Source organism: Herpailurus yagouaroundi, unplaced genomic scaffold, assembly GCF_014898765.1.
Source record: "Herpailurus yagouaroundi ecotype Mexico unplaced genomic scaffold, PumYag 199, whole genome shotgun sequence".
NCBI lineage: Eukaryota > Metazoa > Chordata > Mammalia > Carnivora > Felidae > Herpailurus > Herpailurus yagouaroundi.
Window position 1 is genome coordinate 6341968 of NW_024412430.1, and position 13044 is coordinate 6355011.

Genomic DNA, 13044 nt, shown 5'->3' on the forward strand with positions numbered 1-13044 from the left:
AAGAAATGACCTGTAATCTGTGTACCCCTTCACTCCCAATCGCACAGCCCTCTGGATTTTAAAGAACAATCATTTGCAGAATTTTTTTTTTTTTTTAATTAAGGAATGTGTCTAAAACTATGCCTTCTCAGGGGTGCCTGGCTGGCTCAGTCGGTGGAGCATACAACTTTTGATCTCAAAATTGTGAGTCTAAGCCCCATGTTGGATGCAGAGATCACTTTAAAAATACAATCTTTAAAATGATGCCCTCTCAGAGATTCCCCTGAGAGAGGATCTGTTTATTCTCTCGGAGCCTGAAAAGCCCCAGTGTAGAAATAGTTTTCATTGAGGACAGGGATGAATTCATATAGCTTATTGACTGATAAGCTTATTATTAGTTTGTATAGCTTCTGTTGGGAGATTTGTTTTTAGACCTTTATTTGCTATTGGCCGCCCTCCCCTCAGGCCTGGGATTGTATGTACAATCTGATTATGTTTTAGAGTGAGGCAAACACAGAACCCGAGACCAACAGTTTCCCTTTTTTGTCCTCTGCCTTTCCCTCCTCCGGATAGTAATGTCAGTCAACAAACGCCCCCCCCCCCCCCCCTCAGTATCTATCTGTCTGCCTGTCTGTCTGTCTATCTATCATCTCAGCAAAACACCCAGCTCTGTAGGCTGCCATCATAGCTGCAGAAATGGCATAGTCTCCACCCCCAACTACTGCCCACGACAGTTTGCTGCTCCAAGTGGCAGAAGCCACCACGTTGGACATTTGTCCTCAATGGATCTGGGCTATTGAATTAGAACCAACAAACATTTGGTTTCTAACCACTCTCTGTTGATCTGAATGTGAGAGCCTCTTCTGTATGTGCTGCAGAGTGTATTAAAAAGGCTATCGTTACAAGATAAAGTAAAGTTTGAAACTGGGAATTGCTTGAAACTCTTGCAAATTTGGCCTGATTTTCTTTTCCCATAGTTTTGAGATTAGACGTGAGAATTGCAGGAACAAAGTTTCCATGTTCTTGGTATGGCACAGGTCTCCTGTTTATACCTTTGAAGGGAAAATTATGTTCATGGATTCCTGAAGTTCTAGTTTATGCGTGTTCGTTGTGTTGTTCATTCCAGTAATCACTGGGTTGGGCCCCGGGGGTAACAGAAATGACTGTCAGTGGGGCCCATGAGAGCAAGAGTCTAGTGGGGAAGGTGGACCCAGAGAAGTCATTTCTTTTAAGTATGAGATGTCCCAGGAGGAGGATTTGGAGGTCAGGAAGTATTTTCCTATGGAAGAAAAAAAAAAAATCAAAGTTAAGTTCCCTGGCTACCAACCAAAAGCTAATTTTTTTTTTTTTATATATATCAATAATAATAGCTAAGCTTTAATCGACCCTTAATAAGTCCCAGGGAAAATTCTAAAGCTTTAATTTATTCCTTTCAACAGTGCTATGAGGTATTATTATTATCTCCATTTTCAATATATGACCAAACAGGCATGAAGAAATTAATTTGCTCAGATAGGCCTACCAGTCAGATACCTAATCTAGTCTCTTAAAAAGAATGAATGACAACATAGCCTGCTTAATTTGTATATCTAGTTTCCTATATCAATGACCCTTTTTGGAGCGCTTTTTAATAGTTAACTGGTGAACGTGCAGTTTAACGATACCAGCTTATTATGTTTCCTCCTTTTTATTCCAAGTTACATCAGAGCAAAAAGCTTGTCTTACCTGTCATAGAGTTGACAGCATGCAGCCTGGAGGCCTATCCGATATATTGGTTGAATCAATTTGGAATGAAGAGCTCTTTGAGAACATACTGACTTCCCTATAGCACTCTTCTCAGTACTTTGCAAAAAGTTAGGTACTTAATAAATGCTTGCAGAATGAATAAATGAAGTTGTTAGTTTTTGTAGTGGAAATAGGGCTTACCAATTCCAAAAGGTTGTGTCATTTCTTGTTATAGTAAGTAGATTTTGAGATTACTTTGTTGAGTTCACTCCATGGTCTGTGACTCTGAATTTTTCCAAGTTTCTATGTTTTTAGTGCTCTACCAATTTAGCGGATGGCTTTTAAAAAGCTGCTGACTATGCAAAAGGGATAAGAAGGTAGAATGATTTTGGGGGCACCTGGGTGGCTCAGTCACTCGAGTGTCTGACTCTTGATTTTGGCTCAGGTTATGAATCCAGGGTTGTTCTGCACTGAGTGTGCCGCCTGCTTAAGATTATGTCTCTCCTTCTGTCCCTCTCCCTTGCCCTCATGCTCTCTCTGTCTAAAAAATAAAAAAAAGAGGGTAGAATGATTTTAAGATGACCTGGGCTTGATCTGGGAAGTTTTCCTTGTTTATAGATATGTTTAAAATGTGCAGGAACCAGTCAGTCAATGCCCACCCCCCTCCTTTTTGCTTAACAAGATCTGGATTCTGCTTATATACAGTTCCATTCAGTAGTCAGCAGTTATGTTTAGGGTTGGCGCATATTGAACAAAATCCAGGAGTTTAATATTGAAGTATACAGGGGAGTCCATAAATGCCTCATTTGTAATTGTGGGGGAAGGAAAACTTTTCCCCTGCTCTCTTAGGTTTGATGGCCGGCTCTGTAATAAACGGACAGAAGAAAAGATAGGCACATTTATTAATTTTTGATAGGTGCATGGGGACATAACAGGAAAACAAAAGTAAATGCCCCAAAAAGGGTGATATTTGAGAATTGATATTCTGTCCCAATAGGGGAAGGGTTGGGGGTGTAGGCAATTTAGGAGAGAGTTAATGATTTGTAGAAAAGATGAATGGGCCCTTAGAAGAATAGATGGGAGATATGATAGTTTGTGACCAGGTTTGTCTGGGTGTGATGTTGACTTCTACTCCCTTGTCTTGAGATAAGAGTCAATCCTTCTTGGTTGATGAAACTCCCAGGGCTTTATGACAATTGAGTTCCTGTGGAAGATCCATCTTTAGGCAGTTGGGAGAGTTCAGCGAAAGCCTCTCACCATACTTGCCGTTTTCCAAGTGCCTACAGCTCAAAAGAACCTATACACCAAGGCAGCATGTTTTAGGGTGGCATGTCCTGAGCATCTGGGACGTGAGGATAAAGTCCCAGAGAATGAGGTTGCACAGCTGGATTCGTCACCTGTTGTCTGGTGCTGTGCATTTCCTGCAACTGTAGGATGAGAACAGATGTCAGAGTGAGGTGGGGGCGGCAGTAACATGGAGTTTGAAAAGCCCCCTTGCGGGTTCCCGTCCACTGCCCTTTTGTCACTGCGGTAATGCATGTGTTTATATTTTTATGTAATGTACTTATATGTTGATATGAGCTAAAATATTTTCATATTAGAAGGCCAAGCTCATCAATTGGCTGGGGTCTATCGTGGCTCCAGTGTCCTCTGCTTCTGGATTGATAACATGGCCCGTGGGAGAGCATGGCTGTGAGTTGAGTTTTGTAGAATGGGAGAGATTTTATTACGAGTACCTATGTCCCATGAGGATTTAAGGACTGTTGTAGGCTGTGCGACATGAAGCGGCACAGTCAGGGGTAAGCCATGCTTATAGAATGTGAATCAAATTGTCTACCTAAATAGAGAAGTAAACTGAGGCAAGCCCTAATGACCAGAAATTGAGTTGATTCAGGAAGAGCAAGACAATTGCAGTTCAGGAAGCACGCTGTAGCAAGCTATACCTGAGTCCATGGAAGGCTTGGGGTGGTCTATATTTATGGGTAAGGAGTGCAAACAGGAAGAAGTCCAGCCAGACTCCAAGTCATTAAGTTCATTGGCTTGAGGATGAGGAGAGATTCTTGGCAGATGTTCATTGGTCAGGAGGTAAGTCTCAGTCTTCTGTATGTGAGGCATTTACTGGGAGTCAGTGTCTCAGTTTTTAAGCTCTGTTCTTCTGAGGTCATGTGCATGAGATTCCTCAATTCATCTCCTGCAGTCCCATTTGAGATTCAAGCCCTTCCACAGAATCCTGCTGAGATTCCAGCTTCCTGTGAAATCTTCACCAAAGTGGGACTTTATGAGTGAGAATTTTGAAGTTGGAGAACTTGAAATTCACTCTATAGAACTATGGTACAAGATTTAAAAGTGACTTGTAACAGGATTAAAATGATGCTTCAGTTATTCCTTCCTTCCTAGAGTTTTGTGCATTTATGGACATTTTGCTGAAAATGAGATTATGGATCTATTTGTGATTATTTTTGTGTTCGCATTTGGTTTATTTGTGTCTGTGTTGTCTGTGATAGAAGCCAGTAAATGCTTAGTCTGTTTGGGGTTGGTCTTGACATTTTGATTCGTCTCCATGATATTTAAATATGTCTCGCCTCCCAGAACTACTGTAGTTCCACCTGCTTTCTTACATAATTATAATATGAAAAATAACGACGCTTTCTCTTCAGTCCCAGAAATCCTGGATTGAAGGAGTGTTCAACAAGAGAGAATGTAGCAAAATCATACCTAGCTCAAAAGACCCTCACAGGTACAATTTTTAATTCTATTTTCCATTTTATTTTTTTATTAAAAAAAATTTTTTTTTCCAACGTTTATTTATTTTTGGGAGAGAGAGAGACAGAGCATGAACGGGGGAGGGTCAGAGAGAGAGGGAGACACAGGATCGGACACAGGCTCCAGGCTCCGAGCCATCAGCCCAGAGCCTGATGCGGGGCTCAAACTCACGGACCGCAAGATCGTGACCTGGCTGAAGTCAGACGCTTAACCGACTGCGCCACCCAGGCGCCCCTCTATTTTCCATTTTAAAGCAACACTACTTTGAGGACTGTTTGTGGAAACGTAGAGATACGATTTGTCTAGAGGATTCAATAATATATATCTGTAAAGTGAGCGTTTCTTTATTTTTAATCAATGTTTCTTTTTATATATTTATTTATTTCAAGGTTTATTTATTTTTGAGAGAGAGAGAGAGAGAGAGAGAGAGAGAGACAGAACACACGTGGGGGAGGGGCGGAGAGAGAGAGGGAGGCGCAGAATCTGAAACAGGTTCCAGGCTCTGAGCCATCGGCACAGAGCCCGACGTGGGGCTCAAACCCATGAACTGTGAGATCATGACCTGAGCTGAAGTCAGATGCTTAACTGATTGAGCTACCCAGGCGCCCCTGTTTCATTGTCTTTATAAAAATAATACATGATTATTGCAGACAATCTGCCGAACTCAGGGACCTTGTTGATTTCATTCCTTACTCCAAACCCAGTTGCTTCTGACCGTGCCTGCTGCTTGGTACGCTCCTGACAAACATCTGTTTAATGACCGAGGGAAGTATAAAGAAGAAAAGGCTTATCATAATGACATCACCCTGATGGAGCCACTGTTACTATCGTGGCGGTTGTCATTTCTTTGATGCTTCTATTTCTCTTAGTGAAATAATGGCAATTAGGGGAACCCCTGCAACAAATATTATGGTGCTAGAGATCATCATGCTAAGCAAAATAAGTCAGGGAAAGGCAGAGACCATATGATTTAACTCATTTGTGGAATTTAAGAAACAAAACAAATGAGCAAAGGGGAAGACGAAAAAGGAGAGGGAGACAAACGGAGAAATAGACTCTTTACTGCAGAGAATAATCTGAAGTTTACTGGAAGGAGGTGGGTGAAATGGTGAAGGTGATTAAGGGCGCACTTAGGATGAACACGGAGTACTGTAGAGCATTGTTGAATCACTCTATTGTACACCTGAAACTAATAGAATACTGGATGTTAACTATACTGAAATTAAAATTCAAAACCTAAGGGGGTGCCTGGGTGGCTCAGTTGGTTAAGTGACTGCCTTTGGCTCAGGTCATGATCTCACGGTTCGTGGGTTCAAGCCCCACATCAGGCTCTCTGCTGTCTGCATGGAACCTGCGTGGGATACTCTGTCCCCCTTTGTCTCTGCCCCTTCCCCACTTGTTAGTTTTCTGTCTCTCTCTCTCTCAAAATAAATAAAAATTAAAAAAAAATAATTTAAAAACAAATTAAAAAAAAGAAATGAGGAAAATATCTGGTGCTGTGTCCATTCTACCTGGTTTGGATGAACAATTTACAGCTTCTGAATACTGAATATTGAAAATATTGTGAATGTTCCTTTTCCCCATCTCAAGCATTTATGGAAAATCGTTACAGTTCGGGATATTTCAAGACGCCGTGTTCAGATTATGCAGAGTTCCCTGTTTTCCCCATATACTTTTTGTTTGAGCGGGTAGTGGATGTCAGAATGGAATGACTTGAGTTTGCTGAGTTCTTGAGAACCCTTTGGAAGCTCTACTTTTAGAACAAAGTTCAAAACAGCGGCCAGTGAAAGATAGGAGAATAAAGGGCTATGGAAAATTCCCCAGGGTAATTGGGTTCATGAAATTAAGATTGGATGGTATTGCCCTTGGGGAGTAGAAATTAAAAGGAAAAAGAAAATAGAAGAGCCATATTTTAATTGGGAGGGGCACTCTATTTTTAGATCTTTTTTAGCATTTGGCCTTATGTTCATTTAAAGTTTAGAAACAACAGTTGTATGCTTATGAAGGGTAGCATGAAATTCTTGATCTTTGGGGACCACTAAAACAGTGATCCTTGCCTTTGTTAAATATTTACTAGCCCCACCCTCATTGAATTACCTGTGGTCTGTAAGCCTTGTGATTGGTAGTTCTCATTTTACCTGCTTATAAAATGTTTTACAGAAGCCAAGGTAACCTTGTTTTTTCCCTTCAGCTTTTATGACATCTTGTGATGTGACGATGGTCACAATGGAAGGCAGACTGAGCTCCGGCAACTCCTTCTGCTTCTGCAAATAGAAAATCATTTTCATAATCATCGTGTTAATGAAATGTGATAAACTACAGGCCATTAGCCCATAGACTCAAGGAGAATAGCAATGATCATAGTTCCATATTATAGAATGGTCCAAGATCTACCACAAGCAGTCTCTATTTTGTGTAATTATGAAAAAAAATTAATGGATGATTATGGTTCTTCGTTTGCCAGCCTTTTTCTTAGATCCTAGTAAGAATCTCAAAATTGTATCTTTCATGAGGTTTTCTTCCTGACTGTGCACAAGAAAAAGGTGATAGTTCATGATTTTAAATTTAGATGAAAATTTATCTTTTGTTTGTTATTTTTGTAATTCCTAATAAGAAACTGATCTGATAGACTTGATGACAATGTCTTTTTCCTTCTTATTTTTCATTTGCTGGCAAAGTGAAGCTTCTGAGAAGAGACAGTCCCAAAAGGCTAGGACAGGAAGAAGTGACAGGGCCTAAATATTTGTTTCTGAATAATTTAGAATGATCCTGATCCTATGAGTACTATATTTTCTTCCATTGTTTTAACTAATATTCTCTTCTAACTGAAGCTTCTTTATACCTAAAATATGATCAGTGGTGATCACCATGATCCCCCAACATCAGAAGGTTCTTTTTTGAATTATAAAAAGAAAGATTAATAAGGGTAATACTTATAATCACACCAACCGTCTTTTGATTTGACAGTGTTTTATGGTTTTAAAGTTGTATATAAATTTATATACAATTATATTACTAAATCATATAATATACAGCATATAAGTAATATATAATTATTGTATATAATTTATAAATATATGTTTACATATTTATACTATGTAAATACATTTTCTTAATTCTCAGAATTCTCAAGAATTCTCTTATCTTCATAGAGTAATAATAATAATAATGGCTACCATTATTATATATACTGCAATGCCACCAGTCTAAGACACATTACATATATTATCTCAGGTCATCCTCTTAATAACCTTATGGGGCAGATGTTATTTTCAGATGTGAAAACTGGGGCTTGGAGGAATCATTGAATCAATGAGATTTAAATCCAGGTATTTAGGTTTCAATTTCAGTGTTCTGTTCATTAGGTCATGGTTGCTGCAGTCTAATTATATTTGGCAAATGACAAATGGGAATATTTGGGAAATGATACATGAGTACTAGCACGTGCTGATTTTGCTAGACCTTGGAAAATAATACATATTTGCGGTATGTGCATTAAGTGTGCTTTCAAAATGTATCACTAGACTAACAGAGGTTGTGTTGTTGTTTTTTTTTAATTTAGATGCACCGCAGGATGCCAGGTCTGCCAGAATTTAATCAGGTAAGACTTAGAGAAATAAGATTTCTTTTAATATTTAGGCACTCTGTGTAAAACTTATTGGGGTAGTTTTCTCACGTCTTGAATGGACTCAATGAAAGGACTTTATTGGTGGATCCTGTTTACCTCTCCAAGGGAAGTTTTAAAAACAAATGTGGGATGTTTTTGAAGGAGAGTGAGTTGTTGAATGTAATAGATTACTTGAATTACTGAGACATGTAAATGGCAAGGGCGTTTGGCAAGAGCTTCTAGCAGTTGAAATACTTGTAAAGCATTACCTTTTCATTTGACTATGTTATATTTTACTTGGATAATGAAGATGCTTTGTGCACCGTGTTTGATCTATGACTTTCAAGTGATGTGTGCTCAGACCAAGCTCTGATTCTGACACCGGTTTTGATGTGTATGTTTTTTTTCCAACAGCACCAGGAAATTAAATTCTGGAGATAGTGTCACATCCTGTAGGTGAACAGCTCAGTCCTACAAGACTGCTCTTCTTCCCCGCACTTTGGGTGCCAACCCCAAGTCCAAGTTGTCACCTGTGGTTCTGAGTGGTAGGCTATAGATGAGAGATTCCCAAGGATATCTCCACGGGGTCATTTAATTTGCTAGCAAGGCTCCCAGACTCAGAGAAACATTGGCTTATGTTTACCAGTTTATTATAAAGGATATTAGGAAGGATAAACAGCTAGATGGAAGAGGTGCATAGGGCCAGGTATGTGGGAAGGGGCACGGAGCTTCAATGTTCTTTCTGAGCAAGTCAGTCTTCTAGCACCTGCATACGATCACCAACCTGAAGTTCTCTGAATTCCATCCTTTTCGGTTTTTATAGAGGCTTTATTACATAAGCATGATTGGTTGAATCATTGGCCATTGGTGGTTTATCTTTATCTTTCTTTATCTTTGTCTTTCTTATCAGCATCCTTATCTTTCTTATCACATAGGGAATTTCAAGGGTTTTAGGGGCTCTGTGCCATAAATGGGGACAAAGACCAAATATATATTTATTATAAATCACAATATTACCCGAGTTTATGGGCAAAATGAACTCTTTAGCAGAATACAAATGTTAACAGTGATTTGCATTTTAAACTATCTATTAATAACAGGTTTTACCCTTCTCTTTGTAAGTGGAGGAAAATGTAATTTCCTGAATTTTGAGCATAGTTCACATTACGGATTGACCCAGAGTTAAACTTATTTTTGTAAAAGAAAAAAATCCAGAAGCCCAAGTTTAGCAAATTATGGGGAAAGGAAAACACGGTCCACGGCTGTAGGAGGGGAGGAAGTATAAGCTTGCTGGGTGTGTTGGTCTGTTCAAGCTGCCCTAACAGCGTACTACACATTGGGTGGTTTAAACAATAAAAATTTATTATTTCAGAGCCATGCAAGTCCAAGATCAAGGTGCCATTAGAGCTGATTTCTGATGAGGTGTCTCTTCTTGCTCTGCAGGCAGCTACCTTCCCACTGTGTCTTCACATGGCCTTTCCTCTGTGCGCTGACAGAGAAGAGAGCTCTTGTGTCTCTTTCTTTTCTTACAAAGACACCATCCCTATCAGATTAGAGGCCCACTCTTATGACCTCACTTATTATTTACTTATTTTTTTGCTGCTGAATTATTTATTTATTTGTTTGTTTGTTTATTTATTTATTTATTCTTTATATAATTTATTGTCAAGTTAGCTAACATACAGTGTACACAGTGTGCTCTTGGTTTGGGGGTAGATTCCCATGTTCATCGCATACATACAACACCCAGTGCTCATTCCAACAAGTGCCCTCCTCAATGCCCATCACCCATTTCCCCCTCTCTACTCCCCTCCCCTCCATCAACTCTCAGTTTGTTCTATTCAACAGTCTCTTATGGTTTGCCTCCCTCTCTGTTTGAAACTTTTTTTCCCCCTTCTCTTCCCCATGGTCTTCTGTTAAGCTTCTCAAGTTTCACATATGAGTGAAAACATAGGATATCTGTCTTTCTCTGACTTATTTCACTTAGCATAATACCCTCCAGTTCCATCCATGTCGCTGCAAATGGCAGGATTTCATTCTTTCTCACTGCCAAGTAGTATTTCATTGTATATATAAACCTCATCTTCTTTATCCATTCATCAGTTGATGGATATTTGGGCTCTTTCCATAATTTCACTATTGTTGACAGTGGTGCTATAAACATTGAGGTGCATGTGCCCTTTCGAAACAGCACTCCTGTATCCTTTGGATAAATATCTAGTAATGCTATTGCTGGGTCATAGGGTAACTCTATTTTTAATTTTTTGAGGAACCTCCGCACTGTTTTCCAAAGCAGCTGCACCAGTTTGTATTCCCACCAACAGTGCAAGAGGGTTCCCGTTTCTTCACATCCATGCCAGCATCTGTTGTTTCCTGAGTTGTTAATGTTAGCCATTCTGACAGTTGTGGGGTGGTATCTCATTGTGGTTTTGATTTGTATTTCCCTGATGATGAGTGATGTTGAACATCTTTTCATGTGTCTGTTGGCCATCTGGATGTCTTCTTTGGAAAAGTGTCTATTCATGTTTTCTGCCCTTTTCTTCACTGGATTATTCGTTTTTCAAGTGTTGAGTTTGGTAGGTTTTTTATAGATTTTGCATACTGGCCCTTTATTCGATATGTCATTTGCAGATATCTTCTTCCATTCTGTCAGTTGCCTTTCTGTTTTGTTGATTCTTTTCCTTTACAGTGTAGAAGTTTTTTTTTTTATCTTGATGAGGTCCCAGTACTTCATTTTTGCTTTTATTTCCCTTGCCTTTAGAGACATGTCGAGCAGGAAAGTGCTGTGGCTGAGGTCAAAGAGATCGTTGCCTGTTTTCACCTCTAGGTTTTGACAGTTTTCTGTCTCACATTTATCTTATGACGTCATTTAAACTAGTACTGCCTTATAGGTCCTATCTCCAAATACAGTCACATTGGGGATTAGGGCTTCAACCTATGAATTTTGGGGGATACAGTTCAGTTCATAACACTGATGAAGAGTTTCCATTTGGCTAACCTCTTTTATCTTTCCTCAAATTATTTTTACTTTTTAGTAATTACTTCAAATTTGCTGACATTGAAAGGAAAACCCAAGAATATATTGAAAAGAAGTGGAAGGCTTCATTTACTCCTTCTGTTTCCTACTTTATTCTCCAGAACCTCTCCCTGGCAATATTTTCCCAACCTCACAATCTTTAGAGATAACTAATGTGGATGATACTGGGAAAACATCTATTTCACACTATCCAGAAATTAAAAATGGTTGAAACTTGTAATTTTTGCACCTAACTAGGACCTAGTTTGATTTTTTTCATAAAGAGAATGAAATGTCTCAATGTCAGTTACTGAGCAGTCTATCCTAGCCATTGCTGGTATCTTCTCTGTTACATAACAGATTCCCATATGTCTATGGCTGTGTTTCTAAGCTATTTTATCTTATTTTATTTTATTTTATTTTATTTTATTTTATTTTATTTTATTTTATTTTATTTTATTTTGTGTCATTGACCTACTTCTCCTGTTCCTGATAAATGCCACTCTGCTTCATTATTATAGTTTTGTAATATATCTTGATATCTGATAGGGCAAGTCCGCTATGCTTTATTCTTTTTTTTTTTTAAGTCATTTTACTCTTTTAAACAATTTACATATCCATATGAATGTTAGAATTGCTTTGTCAAATTCCCTGAAAAATTCTTTTAGTATTTTGATGGGTATTTTATAGAATGTATAAAAGCAATTTGGGAAGGAATTGGCATTTAGCACCTTTACAAAGGTGATTCTCAAGGTAAGTCTTTAGTTAGTGATATGTAATTTAGGACTTCTGAAAGTTTTAACTAAAAGGATGATTATGGAAGCTTTTTTTTTAAATTTGGGGGTAATTGGTTTCTTCTATGAGAACATCTTGCCATAATTTAATGACCTGGTAAAAACTAGAATGAAACTACATTGACCCAATCAAATGGGTTAGACTAGAAAAATACTTAGAGCAAAGTGGGTTCAAACTGAAGAATAGTCCTATGAAAAGTTAGTGATTTATCTTTCCAGGTGTGAATGATGGTTTGCCTTCACTCATGTCCGGTTTGAAAAAGCCACAGTGAAATGAATCATTCAGCTTATGAATAAAATCCTTTTTCATTTTGAAGACTAACCCTTGTTCTAAAAGATGACCAGGTGATACATTTCTCTTTGATAGATTCTTATTATGTATATTTTATACATTTGAGATTATTTCTCCACCCTTTGAGTCAAGAGCCCCTCCATGCAGAACTCCAAAATGGTCCTCTGACTTCTTGTTCTCACTTCTCCTTATCATCCTGTTTTCTTGCTTAGCAGAGACCTATAACTTGTACACATTTTTATGTTGCTTTTCACACACACACATGAAAATCCAGAATCACTTATAAAGTTGAGTAACCTCTTCGTATACAATGGGTATATGATCTGACACATTTGATGCAAATAACTTTCTTGGTCGGCAGACATATGATTTTTCATTGCCTCAGGTTTTCAAGTTCTGTGTGCTCAAATTGTAAATTTTCCTTCTGGTGTTTTCTAATTCAGGAAACAGAAGAAGGTTATCATCCTTTTGCCAATATGATTATTATTATATTTTGTTAGTTTTTATGTAGTTCTAGTTTCAAAAAGATTTAACCTTTTAATTTGCTTAGTTTATTTTGTTACATTGAAGAAATTATGGCTATGTATCTGAAATAGTTTTCACACCTTCTAATTATTGGCAAGAACATTTATTGACTTTTCCTTATATTACAAATATTAATTTATTATTTATATTTATAGTCAAGGCTCATTCATGGCTCTTTATTTGTGGCAGCTCTATGTTTACATGTTTCTCTGAAGTTGAATCTTTTTTTGCATTGATTAATATTCCTTTCAATATGCATATTATGTTTTACATGAAGACATCTTCTGACTCTCCTTAAGTATTGCATATTAGAGATTTTTAGTTTTTTTTTCTTTTTTTTTTT

At 38.0% G+C, this 13044-nt stretch overlaps 1 protein-coding gene across 4 annotated transcripts in view; it reads left to right on the forward strand.

Annotated features, from left to right (window-relative positions):
* The window catches only part of TRPM6 (transient receptor potential cation channel subfamily M member 6), a 173801-nt gene that overhangs the window by 45607 nt on the left and 115150 nt on the right, over positions 1-13044 (forward strand). For all 4 annotated transcript variants that reach the window (XM_040449336.1, XM_040449334.1, XM_040449337.1 and 1 more), the window contains exons 2-3: positions 4362-4441; positions 8030-8068. In XM_040449336.1, the coding sequence (XP_040305270.1) occupies positions 4362-4441; positions 8030-8068 (119 nt within the window). The remainder of the gene's footprint in view (positions 1-4361; positions 4442-8029; positions 8069-13044) is intronic.